This window comes from Pagrus pagrus, assembly GCF_965226575.1.
Source record: "Pagrus pagrus genome assembly, chromosome: 2".
NCBI lineage: Eukaryota > Metazoa > Chordata > Actinopteri > Spariformes > Sparidae > Pagrus > Pagrus pagrus.
Genome location: NC_140186.1, coordinates 18,449,727 through 18,470,162, shown reverse-complemented (window position 1 = coordinate 18,470,162; position 20,436 = coordinate 18,449,727). Strand labels below are relative to the sequence as shown.

General features: G+C 40.5%; 3 protein-coding genes across 3 annotated transcripts; 2 read left to right on the top strand and 1 right to left on the bottom strand.

Annotated features, from left to right (window-relative positions):
• Positions 1 to 1,554: 1,554 nt before the first annotated feature.
• Positions 1,555 to 3,445, top strand: LOC311275198 (sialidase-3-like). The gene is made up of 2 exons (XM_084383526.1): positions 1,555 to 1,975; positions 2,068 to 3,445. The coding sequence occupies exons 1-2, from the start codon at positions 1,757 to 1,759 to the stop codon at positions 2,974 to 2,976; spliced, it is 1,128 nt and encodes a 375-aa protein (XP_084239652.1). The 5' UTR covers positions 1,555 to 1,756; the 3' UTR covers positions 2,977 to 3,445.
• Positions 3,446 to 8,291: 4,846 nt separating this feature from the next.
• LOC311273955 (uncharacterized protein) lies at positions 8,292 to 13,174 on the top strand (the record flags this gene model as incomplete). Its single annotated transcript, XM_084381292.1, has 4 exons — positions 8,292 to 8,504; positions 8,609 to 9,540; positions 11,070 to 11,196; positions 11,286 to 13,174. The coding sequence occupies 4 exons, from the start codon at positions 8,292 to 8,294 to the stop codon at positions 12,225 to 12,227; spliced, it is 2,214 nt and encodes a 737-aa protein (XP_084237418.1). The 3' UTR covers positions 12,228 to 13,174.
• A 5,509-nt stretch (positions 13,175 to 18,683) lies between these two features.
• On the bottom strand, positions 18,684 to 19,986 carry LOC311272943 (forkhead box protein D1-like). The gene has a single exon (XM_084379724.1). The coding sequence runs from the start codon at positions 19,910 to 19,912 to the stop codon at positions 19,016 to 19,018; it is 897 nt and encodes a 298-aa protein (XP_084235850.1). The 5' UTR covers positions 19,913 to 19,986; the 3' UTR covers positions 18,684 to 19,015.
• Between the last annotated feature and the right edge of the window lie 450 nt (positions 19,987 to 20,436).

Genomic DNA, 20,436 nt, shown 5'->3' with positions numbered 1-20,436 from the left:
TACTTGAGACTTCAAGGTAGCCTGTTGTGTATTACAAATGACACTATTGTGCTGAAATTACATGAACAACTAGTTAATATAAAGGTATTGGATTGATATGATTAACAAACAAAGTTATAATGACTTACATTGTCCTTTAAAATGACTGATTTTGTTTTATTTCAGTTGTAACAACCACATTAATGATGTATGATATGTACTAACATTCAATACTGTAAAGTGCAATTCAAACGATACTGTATTGACACCAAGTTTTCGCTTTTTATCATAATTCAAAGAATTAAACAAGATTTTTGACAAACAATGGCATTGAAATAGCTCTCTTTATTGTTTTTCTGAATAATATATACATTTTTCACACTTGTATTCATGCATGACCTTCAAAGGGTAAAGGGTTTTTTACTTTACTTTTTTACTTGATTAAACAGAAAACTACTTCCTGCTGTTTAATGAACATACAACAGTGACTCCTATTAAACTGGCACTTAGCACAGGCCAGATGTCATTCATCAACATCACTGAGTAATCTGTTAAAATAAACACATTGTGTTTATTCGGTATGTATAACCCTAATTGTGGAAAATGTTTGCAATTATGCAAAGTGGCAATAACAGGTGCAGTCAGTGATGATGTGATCACAGTCTGACCTAAACTTGCTTTGCTGACCTTCCGTCACGGTTCAGCTGTGGCAGACTGGCTGTTTGTTGTGTTTTTTCCCCTGTCTGTTTTCCCCCCTCCTTTCTCTCCCTCACCTGCTCCTTCCCTGTGTGTATCCGGTGGGCGTGGCGGCGGCAGCAGCAGAGTGGCGCACCTGCTCCTCATCATCATCATCCTCCGACTATATCAACCTGGTCTCTCCACAACAACATTCAGATTATTCCGTCCCTTACGGTGATCATATGTGCCAAGTATCCGTAACTTGCTCTAGATTGAAACATACTCCTCTGTACCTCTGTTTTGTACCTAATGCTTGTTGTTTTTGGCTCATTCTTCAGAAAACCTCCTGCACACCTCTGCTCAGTTTCCTGCCTGCCTGCCAGCCTGCCCACTCCTCTTCCAACCTGCCTGCTTACCAGTCAACCTGCCCGCCTAGACATCTCTGTTCAATAAACATTTTGCTCCCTGACATTTGGTCTCCGGTCTCTGCATTCGGGTCCACAGAAGACTCAAACCTAACACCTTCCTCTTGGTAAAAAAATAACCAAACCTTTTTTGGTTCTGCTCAAGTGAGGAAGTGGACTTTTATTTTCTGTGCTAATCAACTGAAAAGTGTGGAAGAGGATTTGTGCCACATGTGAAACATTTATTTGAATTCTAAGAACTTTAATTTCTGACAAGTTTAATCTGCGAATTCTCAGTAAAAATGCAGACTCCTGAGTTCATGATCAGCATTCAAAGACTTTGTTACTTGTGCCCCTAATGCTCTTCCTAGAAAAGAATGACTCGACTTTCATATTTCCTGTTTTTCATATCACTTCCTGAGAAGTGAACAGTAATGTTTAGTCTGTGATAAGAGACTCCTCCCTCATTCAAAAACTGCACCACCCTGGAAACGTCAGCAGGCAATCTATGATTGTAGCAGTGTACTCTGCATTTCATTCTTTCTTAACCATCGTACGATCATTTTACACCAACCTTGGATGACATAACTTAAGGATCATCAACCGCAGAAATAAACTGTCTTCAAGAGATGGGTTTACAGGATTCCCTCTCATTAGCTTAAACGGTATATGCTGATTCGCATTGGATAGCAACCATGGGCTGCAAATCCTCACATCAAAAAAACGAAGAAGAAAGAGCCGTCTTTCAATCCACGGTGTACAGGATTCCTTCTCTTTTCTATGACAAAGACAAAGAGATCTTCATGGCCTTTGCAGAGCAGAGGAGTACTACAGATGACACCAGTACAAAACACCTGGTTATGAAAACAGGAACGCTGAAGAAGGAGGAGAGCAGTGGTGTGAGAACAATTGAGGTAATCAAACAATTAATTAATCCCAAACAAACTAAATTACTTGTGAATCTGCTTTGTGTCATTCACACATCTCTGATTAACGTTCTCTCTAGTGGTCGGAGCTCAAAGTGGTGAAGGAGGCACATGTTGATGGACATCGTCCGATGAACCCCTGTCCAGTGTACGAGAAAACCAACAAAACACTTTTCCTGTTCTTCATCTGTGTTGAGGGCGTCGTCTCAGAGTGCGAGCAGATAAGGTCAGGCTGTAACAAGGCTCGTCTCTGCTACATTACAACAAAAGATGGTGGCCAGACTTGGAGCGGGGTGACTGATTTGTCACATCTTCCTGATATCAAAGGATGGGCCACATTTGCTGTTGGTCCAGGTCATGGTCTTCAAACAAAGAGTGGTAAATTGATTATTCCAACTTATGCATATGCTTCTCGCTCCACCTCACCCCCTTCCTCTGTTCCACATGCTCTCGCTCTCTATAGTGATGATAAGGGCAGAAGTTGGCATTTTAGCAAGCTGATTGAAATAAAATCACTTGAATGTGAAATAGCAGAGGTGTCTGATGATCACATCTACTGCAATGCCCGTAGTGAGGGAGGCTGTCGAGTGGAAGTTATTGATACGGGGGCTGGTTTTAAAACCCTCTCACCTGCTGGAAAGCTTGTTGAAACAGGTAGAGGCTGTCAGGGAAGTGTGGTCTCCTTTCCAGCTCAAAGTGAAGGTGCCACAGCTGACTCAAGCCAGAACAAGTGGCTGCTCTACACCCACCCAAGTCATCCACACAAGAGGATCAAGTTAGGAGTGTATCTGAATAAATCCCCACAGGATCCAAATGCATGGAGCAAACCCTGGATCATCAACAGTGGACCTAGTGGTTACTCAGACCTGGCTTACATTGAAGATGGTTGGTTTGCATGTCTTATGGAGTGTGGGGCCCAGAAGGAAACTGAGCAGATAAAGTGTGAAGTGTTTCACTACAGTCAAGTCGAACAGGGCATTGCAGAGTAAGAAATTGTTTTCATCTGATGTGAAGCCTTCTCTCCATTTTTATTATCATTTTGTAGACATTGTACGGGGCTGAAGACTTTTAGATTCTGATGCTGATCAAGCTTGTAAATATCTGATTTTATGCTCAGGCTAATGGTGTTTGGGAAGCATTGTGAAGTTGATCAGAGAGCCTTTAGAGGTTTTTGCTTTCTCTGTGGCTGTACCACAAATTTTGTTTTCCTTACATGAGACTTCAGAGCAGCTTGTTGTGTATTACAAGTGATGCTATTGTACTGTAATCACACTTATAACTACTCAATATAAAGGTGTTGGATTGATATGCTTGAGAAACAAAGTCATGATGACTTACACTGTCCATGAAAATGACTGATTTTGTTTTTATATCAGCTGTAACAACCATATTAATGATGTATGTGAGAGATATTTTGCTAATGTTTGTTCTTGTCTACATACAAGTTTATTATTTTCATGTATGGAGTTAAAGTTTTTAACGTGTTATAATCAGCGTTTACTCTCATTCATGTAAAAAAGATAAGATTAAGTGAAAGATCAAACAAAGTGCCATGGTGTTTCCAACCAGGTGTTTCAGGGCTGAAAGTCAGTTTTCCCTCAGTGAACTGTGCCGAGTTCCTACTCCCATGAACTTATCAGCTGCATGATCAGCTAATGTAAACTTCATTAGCTTTAGAGAACAGTAAAAAGCATTGACACCATGTGGAGAGAACAAGTTACAGTGTTGGGGTGAGACAGCCAAGATCAGGAGCGAGCAGTGAAGAATGGACTTTAATCTAACGTGTTGTAAATTATAAGAGAATCTACTGAAAATCGTATTAACAACTATTAGACATATTAAAAGTGTTGGATTTGCAAATGTTTAATTATTTGCATGTAATGATTGATATGATTGATTTTGTTTTAAGATTTAGATACTTATGTGGTGTAACTCAAGCAATGCTGTACTGGCACAGATTTAATGTTTTTTTTTATTAAATGTAAACAGAAAAACAAGATTTTTTGACAAATAAATTGAGTTATAAGAGCTTTCTTTATTGGTTTTCTGCAGAGTGAATCCATTTTGCACATTTGTAAGCATGCACGTCCTCAAAGGAGCACATTTTTTAACTTTGATTATCAGTACTGTCTTAACATTGTTTTTGTACTCTTATTTGTTTGTCCGTGTACAGAAATGCTGCTGTAAAAGGTGAATAATCAGTAGTGGACCCAGTGGTTACTCAGACCTTATGGTCTTGTGGAGTGGGGAGCAGAAAAAAACTGAGCAGATAGCGTGTGAAGTTTTTCCCACTACAATCAGGTGAAGCACGGCATTACAGAGTGAATAAAAAATTTTTACATGATGTTAAAACGTCTCTCTATTTTTAAAGATTTTTTGTTTTCCTTGAATGGGACTCATCTATAACATATATAATAGTTGTACAGTATCGCCGGTTACTTTCTCTCACAGGAAGCTGCTGTTTTGCCAAAAAGGAAGGGAGCAGAAAAATTCTTCTTCCTGTTTTCAAAGGAAATACAGCACCGACTCTAATCAGGAAGGATTAATGAATCCATTATTAAATTCATTGAAAGGTAACTGGCCCAACTTTCTCTAATTTTTCTAACCTTCAATTCTGCAGTTAGAAATGTTAATAAAGTCACTGGTAAAAGGTTTCTCATTTGCCAACAATTCGAGTTGGTAACTAATTAATAAATGCACAAGTCTGCAATGTAATTAGTGATACATTTTTAAAAATGGATTTTGGTCTGGATGGCTGTCTGCAGTGTAGGTCATAAGTCCCGCCCCCAAAATGTCAGCAGATGGGACACGAGCCAAAATAAAAACTCAGAGTAAAAGTCAAATAAATTCTTCACAAAGATGGTTTCTGTTATTTTAGGTAGCTCTTGTCTTGCTGATGTAAGTTCAAATAGTCATTTTCCTGATAAGTTTGGTTTTAATTAGTTATCATGCTAGAAAAAGAGGGTGTGACATAATGACTGACAGCTGAGCCCTGCTTGCAGTTGAATTGGGCAGGTGTATGGGCGGGAACTCGGTACTCGACCGCCCAATCAGTACTGCACAGACTCTGGCTCCAAATGACATCGCCAGTTCAAGATGGCCGCACCTGTATCCAGGATTTTTGGCTTCATTTTTGTACATTGGGAGTAGGGCTGTAACGATTCATCGAGTTACTCGAGTTACTCGATTACAAAAATTGGTCGAGGCAAAAACTCTGCCTCGAAGCGTCGTTAAATTCCTATGACGCGCAGGGATCTTGAATGTTCCACACGGACCGTTGTTAATACTACTGCGTAAAGTGCCGTACACGGACACAGAGAGCCCTCTCCGTCGCCGGAGAGCCGGAGAGCCTCTCCGTACTCTCCGGGCGCGGAGTGTCCGGCACTCCGTCGCGGGGAAACGGAGACGGCAAGGGCTGTGATTGGTCCTCTAAACTCACGTCCTCACGCTGGTTCTCCAGCAGGAGATTGCATTGCGTATCCGCCACCACGACGGAGAACTGCGAAGGCTCGAGATGACATGCCAGAGCAGAATCAGTTTGTGCGCGTTTAAAAAACGTAGATATGATATCTGCTTTACAGACAGTTGAGACCGACGTGACATGTTCTCCCTCTCTCTCTGTCTGTCTGTAATTGTGTGTGCACGCGTGTTTGTTTACGTCGGTCCGGAGCTCCTCCCTTCGTAAAACAAAGCGGTGGAGAATTGTAGATGCGCGACGATGAAGAAATTATTAAGTAAATGAACACGGTCCGGACCGGTTCTATAGGAAAAGTGACCTTAAATGACTTCTGTTGTGATTTGGTGCTGTGTATAACATAAAATTATATATAACACAGCATGCGTGCACACACATAGGTTGCTAGGTTACCATAGCAAATAGGCCTATCCCAGAGATTATATATTATTTGTTAGTAGGTGGTTAGAAGGTGCAATCCCTTTTTGTAATGTTGTATAAGACAACACTAAGGCAAAATGGCCGTTACTATTTAAGTTTGTATTGATTCATAGTGTTACATGTTATACATGTTTTACAGTAAGTTGAAACTGTATTGTTATTTAATTGTTTGCACTTGCACTAAATGGGTAAATTGCAATAAAGTTTTGGAGCCAAATGTTGGAGTTGTAAGAAATACCTCTGTTATTTAAAGAAATAAAAGCCAAATGGTTGATCATTTTACAGCCACATCATTTTCGTCATGCATTATTTGTTTTGGTTGTTTAAAAATGCAAAAAATATATATATACGATTAATCGATTAATCGATCGATAAAGTGCTAGATTAATCGATTCCAAAAAGAATCGATAGCTACAGCCCTAATTGGGAGGAGGTGGTAGAGCGTCGTCCATCTTTATGCAGTCTATGGTTACAGCATGTAACTCCCAGTAAAGCCATGACTCTTGGTTTTAAAGTTCTGTCGCTGTGTGCAGGTGAGGCAAAGTGTTATTTAGTGAGATTTAGTGGTGTTGGGAGGTAGATTTTTTTAACCCTGGCTAGCTGATGCACTGATTTAATATTAATGCTAAGCTAAGCTAACTGTAACCTGGCTTTAGCCCCATACTTCATGCAGAATGAAAGTGGTGATGATCTCATCATCCAACTCTTGGGGAAAAAAACAATGAGCGTGCTTCCCAGGATGTCAGTTCTTAGCAAATGAAGGAGATTTCTAACATGACGTTAAAATTCCCGTCACAGTTGGTTTACCTCTCAGTCCAGGTAAAATGTTGTTTAACTGATTAAGACAAAGAAGGAAACTTCTGTCTCCTGTTACCAGGATGGGATGGAAATTTTTATTTTTTGTATAGCCACTAGAGGGTGTCCCGGTGTGCCTGTGTGAGAAATTAAATAGTTTTCCATTCAGTAATCAATGTACTGTAAAGACCATATCAGGATGTGAGAGGAGGAGGGGATAATCCTCCTTAGGTGTAAGGGTCACAAAGTCACGTGAAGGGCAATTCTCTCTGCCTGAGGTGTTTACAGGAAGGATGATAAGATGACATTTACATTTCAATAAAACAGCAAATGGTCACTGCCCTGGGAAAGACATGATCAAAACAGACACCAGGGGGTCATTGTTTTTGGGAAGAAGTAATTCATGACTGTCGTAAAGTATGCAACCACTGTCTTTAAGGCAGAAACATTTGGAAGACTGGAGAGAACACTTCTCTCCATGCAGCATGTATTAAAGAGATCTGATTCATGATACTGATTCTGAAATTCTTCAGAGAATTAGCAACTTTCTATCTCAACAAGGAGAATTTCCCTTAAACCTTTAAACATTAAATATTGATATTCGCAGGCTGGCGACCAGAAGGTCGCTGGTTCGAAACCCCAGCTCCCCTGGGCGGAACTGAGCTACAGGCCGAAGTATCCTTGAGCAAGATACTGAACCCCGACATTGCTCCTGGCGTGCAGTTGGCACCCTGTGGGGCAGCCTCTGCCGTCAGAAGGGCCCTGCGATGAGCTGGCGGCCATCCAGGGATATACCCTAGCCTCCGCCCATTAAAATACTGGGATTGGCTCCAGCAACCTGCAACCCCCCTGAACGGGGGGGGATATAGCGGCAACATCTCTCCGTGACCCACACGGATTAAGCGGCAAAAGATAATGAGATGAGATATTCGCCTCCTAAATTTTTTGTAATTCTTCAACGATAAAAGCAACAAGACACACAATGAATTAAGTTCAAGAGTAATTTGACTGACTGCATTTCTCTCTTCAAATCTTCTATATATTAGATATTATCGTTATCATGTTCTCTTTCGGCCACCATAATCTTGTAGTGAAAATATGATATCGACACCTCTGATGGCCATGCACCAAATACAAAATATCTTTTGTAACTTGGGTGAAATGATCCTTTAGCTCATGCTAATAGTTCAGGAGGTCCATGGTGAGAAAGATGCCAAGAGAGAAAGCAGCACAGATGCAGGGTCATGTTGTAGGAGAGTAAAGAAATAAAAGATTAACTGAAATCATACCTCCATGCATCAAAGGTCACTGAGCCTGTAGCAGTCCTGGTGTTTGCTCGTAGTCACTTGTGTGTTACTGCTGCAAAGGAAGTGGACTTTGGTTTTCTGCTAATCAACCGCAAAGTGCTGAAGAGGATTTTCCTGCTTTTTCAAGTCACTTCTTGAGAAGTGGACAATGATGTTGAGTCTGTAATAAAAGACTCCTCGGTCATTCACACAGGGCAGCACCAAGCCTTACTGTTTTATAAGGCTTGGTGCTGCCCTGTGTGAACAACGGAGGAGTCTTTACTCATAAGCTTAAACGGTATATGCTGATACGCATTGGACAGCAACCATGGGCAACAAACCCTCACATCAAAAAATCCAAGAAGAAAGAACCGTCTTTCTTTCCAAGGTAAACGAGGTGTACAGGATTCCTTCTCTTTTCTACGACAGAGACAGAAAGATCTTCATGGCCTTTGCAGAGCAGAGGAGTACTACAGATGACGCCAGTACAAAACACCTGGTTTTGAAAACAGGAACACTGAAGAAGGAGGAGAGCACTGGTGTGAGAACAATTGAGGTTATCATCCCAAACAATTGTTTCATTGCTAAATTACTTGTGAATCTGCTTTGTTTCATTCACACATCTCTGATTAATGTTCTCTCTAGTGGTCGGAGCTCAAAGTGGTGAAGGAGGCACATCTTGATGGATATCGTCCGATGAACCCCTGTCCAGTGTACGAGAAAACCAGCAAAACACTTTTCCTGTTCTTCATCTGTGTTAAGGGCGTCGTCTCAGAGTGCTGGCAGAGATTCACGGGCCATAACGAGGCTCGTCTCTGCTACATTACAACAGAAGACGGTGGCCAGACTTGGAGCGGAGTGACTGATTTGTCACATCTTCCTGATATCAGTGAATGGGCCACATTTGCTGTTGGTCCAGGTCATGGTCTTCAAACAGAGAGTGGTAGATTGATTATTCCAACTTATGCATATGCTTCTTGCTCCACCTCATACTGTTGCATATCATGTTATTGCGCCGTCCCGTATGGCCTTGCTCTGTATAGTGACGATAAAGGCAGTAGTTGGCTATTTGGCAGGATGATTGAAACAAAATCACTTGAATGTGAAATGGCAGAAGTGTCTGATAATGCAGGCCACAACTACATCTACTGCAATGCCCGTAGTGAGGGAGGCTATCGAGTGGAAGCTATCGATACGGGGGCTGGTTTTAAAACCCTCCCATCTGCTGGAAAGCTTGTTGAAACAGGTGGAGGCTGTCAGGGAAGTGTGGTCTCCTTTCCAGCTCTAAGCGAAGGTGCCACAGCTGACTCAAGCCCAAATAAGTGGCTGCTATACACCCACCCAAGTGATCAGTCCAACAGGATCAATTTAGGAGTGTATCTGAATAAGTCCCAACAGGATCCAAATGCATGGAGCAAACCCTGGATCATCAACAGTGGACCCAGTGGTTACTCAGACCTGGCTTACATTGAAGATGGTTGGTTTGCATGTCTCATGGAGTGTGGGGTGGAGAAATATACTGAGCAGATAGCGTATGAAGTGTTTCACTACAGTCAAGTCAAGAAGAGCATTGAGGAGTAAAAGAATAAAATCAATGCCTTTATCAGGTGTGAAGCCTTTTGTATTTTTTGGATTCCTTGTATGGGGCTGAAGCCCTTGAATGATAAAGAGATCTACAAATATGTCTGACTTCAAGATGCTGACGCTGTATGTATGTATGATAATATGCTAATGGTGTGTGGGAGGCCTTGTGAAGCTGATCGGATCTTTAAGGTTTTTTGCTACAATGAAGTCGAGCTGAAACTAGAGAGTAAAAATCAGATGTATTTAATTGTCCATCTTTCACTGAGGCTGTACCACAAAATGACCTGTTGTTTTCCTTACTTGAGACTTCAAGGTAGTCTGTTGTGTATTACAAGTGACACTATTGTGCTGAAATTACATGTAAAACTATAAAAGTATTGGATTGATATGGTTTACGAACAAAGTTATAATGACTTACATTGTCCTTTAAAATGACTGATTTAGTTTTATTTCAGTTGTAACAACCATATTAATGATGTATGATATGTACCAACATTCAATACTGTAAAGTGCAATTCAAACGATGCTGTATTGACACCAATTTTTCGCTTTTTATCATAATTCAAAGAATTAAACAAGATTTTTGACAAACAATGGCATTGAATTAGCTCTCTTTATTGTTTTTCTGAATAATATATACATTTTTCACACTTGTGTTCATGCATGACCTTCAAAGGGTAAAGGATTTTTTACTTTACTTTTTTACTTTTATGATTAAACAGAAAACTACTTCCTGCTGTTTAATGGACATACAACAGTGACTCCTATTAAACTGGCACTTGGCACAGACCAGATGTCATTCATCAACATCACTGAGTAATCTATTAAAATAAACTCATTGTGTTTTTTCGGCATGTATAACCCTAATTCTGGAAAATGCTTGCAATTATGTAAAGTGGCAATAACAGGTGCAGTCAGTGATGATGTGATCACAGTCTGACCTAAACTTGCTTTGCTGACCTTCCTCTTGGTAAAAAAAATAACCAAACCTGTTTTGGTTCTGCTCAAGTGAGGAAGTGGACTTTTATTTTCTCTGTTAATCAACTGAAAAGTGCTGAAGAGGATTTGTGCCACATGTGAAACATTAATTTGAATTCTAAGAACTTTAATTTCTGACAAATTTAATCTCTGAATTCTCAGTAAAAATGCAGACTCCTGAGTTCATGATCAGCATTCAAAGACTCTGTTACTTGTGCCCCTAATGCTCTTCCTAGAAAATAATGACTCAACTTCCATATTTCCTGTTTTTCATGTCACTTCTTAAGAAGTGACCAGTAACGTTTAGTCTGTGAAAAGAGACTCCTCCCTCATTCAAAAACTGCGCCACCCTGGAACCGTCAGCGGCCAATCTCTAATGATTGTAGCAGTGTACTCTGCATTTCATTCTTTCTTAACCATTGTGCGATCATTTTACACCAACCATGGATGACATAACTTTAAAGGATCATCAACTGCAGAAACAAACTCTCCTTAAATCTGATGGGAAATGGATTTACAGGATTCCTTCTCTTTTCTACGACAGAGACAGAAAGATCTTTTTTGCCTTTGCAGAGCAGAGGGAGACTGTAGATGATAGCAGTACAAAACACCTGGTTTTGAAAACAGGAACGCTGAAGAAGGAGGAGAGCACTGGTGTGAAAACAATTGAGGTAGTCATCCTAAACAATTGTTTCATTCCTAAATTACTTGTGAATCTGCTTTGTTTCATTCACACATCTCTGATTAATGTTCTCTCTAGTGGTCAGAGCTCAAGGTGGTGGAGGAGGCACATCTTGATGGACATCGTCCGATGAACCCCTGTCCAGTGTACGAGAAAACAAGCAAAAAAATGTTCCTGTTCTTCATCTGTGTTGAGGACGGCATCGAGGAGAACGACCAGATAAGTTCGGGCCATAACAAGGCCCGTCTCTGCTACATTACAACAGAAAATGGTGGCCAGACTTGGAGCGGGGTGACTGATTTGTCAGATCTTCCTGATATCAAAGAATGGGCCACATTTGCTGTTGGTCCAGGTCATGGTCTTCAAACAGAGAGTGGTAAATTGATTATTCCAACTTATGCATATGCTTCTCGCTCCACCTCACCCCCTTCCTCTTTCCCATGTGCTCTTGCTCTCTATAGTGATGATAAGGGCAGAAGTTGGCATTTTAGCAAGCTGATTGAAATAGAATCACTTGAATGTGAAATGGCAGAGGTGTCTAATAATGCAGGCCACAACTACATCTACTGCAATGCCCGTAGTAAGGGAGGCTATCGAGTGGAAGCTATCGATACGGGGGCTGGTTTTAAAACCCTCCCGTCTGCTGGAAAGCTTGTTGAAACAGGTGGAGGCTGTCAGGGAAGTGTGGTCTCCTTTCCAGCTCTAAGCGAAGGTGCCACGGCTGACTCAAGCCCAAATAAGTGGCTGCTCTACACCCACCCAAGTGATCAGTCCAACAGGATCAATTTAGGAGTGTATCTGAATAAATCCCCACAGGATCCAGATGCATGGAGCAAACCCTGGATCATCAACAGTGGACCCAGTGGTTACTCAGACCTGGCTTACATTGAAGATGGTTGGTTTGCATGTCTCATGGAGTGTGGGGTGGAGAAATATACTGAGCAGATAGCGTATGAAGTGTTTCACTACAGTCAAGTTGAAAAGGTTTGCAGAGTATGTAAGTGCTGTTATCTGATGTGAAGCCTTCTCTTCATTGTTATTACCATTTTGTAGACATTGTACGGGGCTGAAGACCTGAAATGATTAACTTGACTTTTAGATTCTGATGCTGATCAAGCTTGTAAATATCTGATTTTATGCTCAGGCTAATGGTGTTTGGGAAGCATTGTGAAGTTGATCAGAGAGCCTTTAGAGGTTTTTGCTTTCTCTGTGGCTGTACCACAAATTTTGTTTTCCTTACATGAGACTTCAGAGCAGCTTGTTGTGTATTACAAGTGATGCTATTGTACTGTAATCACACTTATAACTACTCAATATAAAGGTGTTGGATTGATATGCTTGAGAAACAAAGTCATGATGACTTACACTGTCCATGAAAATGACTGATTTTGTTTTTATATCAGCTGTAACAACCATATTAATGATGTATGTGGGGGATATTTAGCTAATGTTTGTTCTTGTCTACATACAAGTTTATTATTTTCATGTATAGAGTTAAAGTTTTTAACGTGTTTGAATCAGCGTTTACTCTCATTCATGTAAAAAAGATAAGATTAAGTGAAAGATCAAACAAAGTGCCATGGTGTTTCCAACCAGGTGTTTCAGGGCTGAAAGTCAGTTTTCCCTCAGTGAACTGTGCCGAGTTCCTACTCCCATGAACTTATCAGCTACATGATCAGCTAATGTAAACTTCATTAACTTTAGAGAACAGTGAAAAGCATTGACACCATGTGGAGAGAACAAGTTACAGTGTTGGGGTGAGACAGCCAAGATCAGGAGCGAGCAATGAAGAATGGACTTTAATCTAACGTGTTGTAAATTATAAGAGAATCTACTGAAAATCGTATTAACAACTATTAGACATATTAAAAGTGTTGGATTTGCAAATGTATAATTATTTACATGTATTGATTGATATGATTGATTTTGTTTTTAGATTTAGATACTTATGTGGTGTAACTCAAGCAATGCTGTACTGGCACAGATTTAATGTTTTGTTTATTAAATGTAAACAGAAAAACATGATTTTCTTGACAAATAAATTGAGTTAAAAGAGCTTTCTTTATTGGTTTTCTGCAGAGTGAATCCATTTTGCACATTTGTAAGCATGCACGTCCTCAAAGGGGCACATTTTTTGACTTTGATTATCAGTACTGTCTTAACATTGTTTTTGTACACTTATTTGTTTGTCCGTGTACAGAAATGCTGCTGTGAAAGGTGAATAATCAGTAGTGGACCCAGTGGTTACTCAGACCTTATGGTCTTGTGGAGTGGGGAGCAGAAAAAAACTGAGCAGATAGCGTGTGAAGTTTTTCCCGCTACAATCAGATCAAGCACGGCATTGCAGAGTGAAGAAAAATCTTTACATGATGTTAAAACGTCTCTATTTTTAAAGATTTTTAATTTTCCTTGAATGGGACTCATCTATAACATATATAATAGTTGTACAGTATCGCCGGTTACTTTCTCTCACAGGAAGCTGCTGTTTTGCCAAAAAGGAAGGGAGCAGAAAAATTCTTCTTCCTGTTTTCAAAGGAAATACAGCACCGACTCTTATCAGGAAGGATTAATGAATCCATTATTAAATTCATTGAAAGGTAACTGGCCCAACTTTCTCTAATCTTTCTAACCTTCAATTCTGCAGTTGGAAATGTTAATAAAGTCACTGGTAAATGTTTCTCATTTGCCAACAATTCAAGTTGGTAACTAATTAATAAATGCACAAGTCTGCAATGTAATTAGTGATACATTTTTAAAAATGGATTTTGGTCTGGATGGCTGTCTGCAGTGTAGGTCATAAGTCCCGCCCCCTCCATGTCAGCAGATGGGACATGAGCCAAAATAAAAACTCAGAGTACAAGTCAAATAAATTCTTCACAAAGATGGTTTCTGTTATTTTAGGTAGCTCTTGTCTTGCTGATGTAAGTTCAAATAGTCATTTTCCTGATAAGTTTGGTTTTAATTAGTTATCATGCTAAAAAAAGAGGGTGTGACATAATGACTGACAGCTGAGCCCTGCTTGCAGTTGAATTGGGCAGGTGTATGGGCGGGAACTCGACCGCCCAATCAGTACTGCACAGACTCTGGCTCCAAATGACATTGCCAGTTCAAGATGGCCGCACCTGTATCCAGGATATTTGGCTTCATTTTTGTACATTGGGAGGAGGTGGTAGAGCGTCGTCCATCTTTATGCAGTCTATGGTTACAGCATGTAACTCCCAGTAAAGCCATGACTCTTGGTTTTAAATTTCTGTCGCTGTGTGCAGGTGAGGCAAAGTGTTATTTAGTGAGATTTAGTGGTGTTGGGAGGTAGATTTTTTAACCCTGGCTAGCTGATGCACTGATTTTAGTATTAATGCTAAGCTAAGCTAACTGTAACCTGGCTTTAGCCCCATACTTCATGCAGAATGAAAGTGGTGATGATCTCATCATCCAACTCTTGGGGAAAAAAACAATGAGCGTGCTTCCCAGGATGTCAGTTCTTAGCAAATGAAGGAGATTTCTAACATGACGTTAAAATTCCCGTCACAGTTGGTTTACCTCTCAGTCCAGGTAAAATGTTGTTTAATTGATTAAGACGAAGAAGGAAACTTCTGTCTCCTGTTACCAGGATGAGATGGAAACATGACAATAACTCTTGGCCTCACAGGGCATCAGCATGGCTGTAGACTTGTTGATATCTGTGTACGGATTCCCTGAAAAACAACACTTATAGTGGATTATCAACAAGATAAATGTAATTCATTTTCTCTTTTTTTTGTATAGCCACTAGGGGTGTCCCGGTATGCCTGTACTTGTGATAATCGTGATATTTAAAGATTAAACATTGATATTTGACTCCTAAATTTTTTTTAATTCTTCAGCGATAAAAGAGACAAAACACAAATTTTGTATTCAGAGTAATTTGACTGACTGCATTTTTCTCTTCAAATCTTCTATACATCAGATAATGTCATTATCATGTTCTCTTTCGGCCACCATAATCATGTAGTGAAAATATGATATCGACACCCCTGATGGCCGTGTACCAAATACAAATATCTTTTGTAACTTGGGTGAAATGATCCTTTAGCTCATGCTAAGAGTTCAGGAGGTCCATCGTGAGAAAGATGCCAAGAGAGAAAGCAGCACAGATGCATGGTCATGTTGTAGGAGAGTAAAGAAATAAAAGATTAACTGAAACCAAACATCCTTTCATCAAAGGTCATTAAACCTGTAGCGGTCCTGGTGTTCGCTTGTGGTCACCTGTGTGTGTCACTGCTGAAAACATAAAAACACACAAGGAGAAGTCCTCCAATGTGTTGGATCAGTTAAAGGATAAGTACCGTTTTTTACAACCTGGACCTTATTTCTGGCAAAAGATATGGTCATTTACTCACCCAGATAACTTTGGTGTCATTCGGCGTCGTTCGGACGAAATTAGATCCAGTGTAGCGGCGATATATCCATATAATGGGAGAGACGGGGCAGCGACACACAGCCTCTATATAACGCATTATCTGCCACGAAACTAGTTAATTTCATCAATATTTTGTTACGATATGCTAGCGCTATTAGCCTCTGAGTCCGGGCTCGTCCGTTATCAACATCCGGGGTCAAACTAGCAGCAGCAGCTACAGGTAAACAAGGCGCGCTGTCGCGGGTGCGCGCGCAGCTCAGAGACAACATCTTCCAGGTCAGAGGTAGTAGATCAGCCTACAGACCCCGGATGTTGACAATAGACGAGCCCGGACTCAGGGGCTAATAGCGCTAGCATTTCATAACAAAATATTGATGAAATGAACTAGTTTCGTGGCAGATAATGTGTTATATAGAGGCTGTGTGTCGATGCCCCGTTACTCCCATTATATGGATATATCGCCGCTACACTGGATCTAATTTCGTCCGAACGACGCCGAATGACACCAAAGTTATCTGGGTGAGTAAATGACCATATCTTTTGCTGGAAATAAGGTCCAGGTTGTAAAAAACGGTACTTATCCTTTAATGAGGCTGACTGAGGCTGAGCTGATGTCATGTCTCCGGCTCTCTGCACTTGTTTGGAGGCAAAACACAGCTGGTTAAATTAGGACTGCAATCTTCTCTTTTTCTGCTTTTGTTGTGGCTTTAATTCATGCCCAGACTATAATCATACATATTCATCTCTGAACACACACCCACACCTATGAAAGAGAGCTGAGGATATATTGAGCTATTCAGCAACAGCTGTTTGGATAAAAAGTTTGTCAGTGTAAATAAACTGCATTGTCACCTTGACCTTATGTCCGTGTCTCACTCCCTCTCTGCCTGTTTCCAAATGTTACACTTTCTTTGTTTTGTCTTTGTATGGGAGCCAAATTCTGGCCAAATAGAGGAAAAGTTAGTTACGATTTAAACGAATACTCATGGTAAAACAAAATTATAGTAAAAAATAATCTGATAATAAGTAACATAAGTGACTTTTTTCTCATAATTTGGATTTAAAATGAACATGTTTTTTATTCATCATGAGTCATTTTTCATCCTTTTTGTTTCTTTAATTAATGGAAATCGACTTTCATACTTTCGCAGTGCCACTCCACTCCGTCAGTAAAGTCTTTCTCTTTTTATAGACACGTAGTTAAATCATGAGCTCATGGGTGGCTCTAGTGTTACATGTTATTCATCCATGCCCGTCTTTAGGGACTGGAGAGGGTTCCCCTTTCTTCAAACATACATACTCCAGCAGCATATTTCCTGTCACAGTCTGCCACTGGCCCACACATCACTGACTAACTTTAATGGGCCACACTCCATGAAGATATACGAAGATTTTATGTTTTCAAACGGGGGAGCAGGACTGTGAGTGTGCATGTGCCCTATAATTGAATTAAACTCCAATATGCCAGAGCGTGCCAGGAAAAGCAAACTGCTCCCTGAGGGATTATTTAGGCTGAAGGCAGCTGTTTACAGACGGCAGATGATCTGCTATGAGCCATATCACACTTACACCAGCAGCTACATGCTGGGAGAGATTTTCTTTACACATTTACCCGCTGATGTTCTTCTGTAGTCCAACAACACTAGCAAGCCTCTACTGTAAAAAAAAACTTTACATAACGGTGTAAAAACATGTTAAAATTCAGACAATTAAGAAACTGTTTTGAACTGAACTGAAAAATAAAGGAAATTGCATGTTTATTATACTAGATTTTCTGTGTAAAAATTGTGTTTCCTCCTCTGAGGAAAGTTTTTTTGCATTAATGGATTTGACTCTTTGACTCTGCCAAGTCACCATTGTGAAAAAAAAAAAAAAAAAGATTTGCCAAAGAAAAAGTCAAATAAATTAAAATGCTCTATCATTTAAACATTATACTGCTTCTTTTTAACTGCATTTACTCCGATTGAATTTTGTGTTGCAACCCCTGACACTTTTATAATCTCTTACAACCTGCAAACAGCCATCGGATGGAGCAACGGAGAGTCAATGTTTACTTCACAAATAGCTTATAACATTTTGCACTGAAAAAAACTGAGCTTCATGCATTTACATGGAATGAGCTGATTAAACGGAGACACTACAGGTAAAAAAAAGAAACGTTTTTTTGCTGTTTTCCTTCCATAAAATATATTTTTTCAGAGTGGTGGAAAGAAAATTTGCACATATTTAATTCCACAACCTCATTTGCATATTTAAACATAACATTTCTGAAAACTTGTACAAAAATAATTGCCTGCTGGTGAAGTTTCATTGTGATATCCATTAAAAAAAAATAGCCTAGTCCCCTGTAGTGTGTCCACTCAGGCCACTCTAGTGACAACAGGCTTCATAATGCATCACTGAAAAAAAGGCCATTCTGCATTTGAGTAGGCCTCCTTAAATACAATGTTGTGTTGCTGCTTCTTCTCATTCCTGAACACTCTTCTGCCTCATATTTCCACGTAGCAGTAAAAAAAACAAGCAACAAGCGATGAAAGTCAGCGCAGTGGTACAGTTTTAACAGATGATCAGATGTATTTCATATTAACGCTGATAACTGCCAGACTGCAGAGGCTGACCAGACCAGCGTGTGGTAAAAAAGGCCTGTTTTGACTGAAGCAAACATGGACACACACACACACAGTCAATAAACAAGGGCGGGAGAAAGATAATGTGCTGCTGCTCAGATATTTTGTGAAAGCACAATAAATACAGCGACGTCATCACATTTGAACAATTTCCATTTCTCTGTAAAGCCAAAGAAACAGATATGTGGGACATGTTCAGTGATTTCACATCGGTTCACTACTTTTTTATTCATTATCAAGGCTATTTATTTTATTTCCATCGTTCTGATCTTACAAAATAAACGGCCCACATTTTGCCACACAGTGCTCCACCATCGCTCTTAACCTGTCACCGTATAATTAAGTAAGTTGTATTAATTTATATTAAGAATATGGAATTATATTTTCTTTGTGAGTCTTTATTATTTATTATTTGTTTCACTGAGGTCTTGTCTCAAATTCCGTCAAAACATAAAGACAGAAACATGTCGGCCTCAAACAGTAAAATAATAATCTAACAGACATAAGTTTTATTTGATGGTGTCTGATAATTATAAACGCTGTGATATTTAATTCAAAGTGCACAGATTTTGTAAATTCATTCACGTTTTATTGCAAACATATTTAAAAACGGTAAAATATCACTTGTTCAAAAACATTTGCTTCAAGAAAACAAGTCGCTAAATATGGCGGCCTGTCCGCAGGTTCAGGACGTCGGTAAAAACTGTCGCATTGTTACATTGTGTACCATTTGAGTTTACTCTGAGATCCCCGTTGATCCAAGACACGCGGACTTCATCAGATTAAATTGAATTCGACGAAACTTTTATGATCCCAGCGGGGAAACTGGACACGTGGGAGACATGATGGTAGTTGGGAATCATTCCGTGCAGCGAGACAGGAGACATGAACGAGGAGCCGGGAGCCAAAGATGGGACGGCGGCGCAGCGACCCGGGTCGAAATGTTCAAACGTAACACAAGAGGGGAAACTCTTGGAGAGGAGCGAGGAGAGCGCAGGTATGATGCTGCTCACAGGTGCGATACTGTGGGAGCCCAAACGACCCCTTATGTCCAGGTCGTGGTATAAATCAGGACCCATGCTGTGCGCACCGAGCAGAGGGAAGACGGGCATCAGGCTGCGCTCCTGCGCCCTGGAGTCCTTCAGCGCTCCCACGCAGAAATGCTGCCTCTTGAAGCGTTTCCTCCGCCGAAGGAAACTCCCGTTTTCAAACATATCGGCCGACATGGGATCCAGGGTCCAATAATTCCCTTTCCCGGGGTTCCCAGGCTCCCGGGGCATTTTGACAAAGCAGTCATTCAAAGACAAGTTGTGGCGGATTGAGTTTTGCCACGCAGGGAACTTCTCCCGATAATACGCAAAGCGCTGGCTGATGAAATCACAAATCTCACTGAGGGTGAGTCTCTTCTTCGGGCTCTGGAGGATGGCCATGGTGATGAGAGCGATGTAGGAGTACGGGGGCTTCACCGAGGCGGTTCTCCTGCCCGGACCCTCCTGTAGCCGGACCGTGCAGTCTCCCTCCTCCCGGTCTGCGGGAGCGAAGGATGACGCACTCTGCTCAAAGTCGACATTACTCTCACTAAACACTGACAAATCTGTCTTCTTCACGTGTTCGCCACAGTCTGTCTGTCCCCCCACGTCAATGTCCGACCCGTCCATGAGTTTGCTGCCCAAGGTCATGGTCCAGAGCGTCCGGCGGCACGGCGGCCCCAGCAGGCGAGATTAGCGCCTGTCCGGGACAGAGCAGACCCCCTTCTCTCCTTTCATTCACAAAAAAAAGTTGCCCATCTGCACTGTAAAAAAAATTCTTGTCAAAATTACGGTGAAAAACTGGCAGCTGTGGTTGCCATTTCTTCACCGTATAAAACACAGAGATCTTGTATATGGATTTACGGTAAGGTATATTAAGACTTGTAGAATCAACATTTTCAAGATGTTACAATAAAGGGGAGTTACTGTTTAAATAACAGTGACACTCATGTAGGCTCATGGTATATAGCTGTATAATTCACAATGCAACCCTGTTGTTTTTTAAGTGAAATACTAACCATTCCACAGCATTCATTGGCCTATTTTACAGTCAATTTCTGTTAAAACAACAGAAATTATTTATGCCTTGACGGTATGACTGTTCAATTTACAGTATAAAGCATTTGTTTTTAAGGTGAATCTCTATTCATTCCACAGAATTTATAACCTTATTT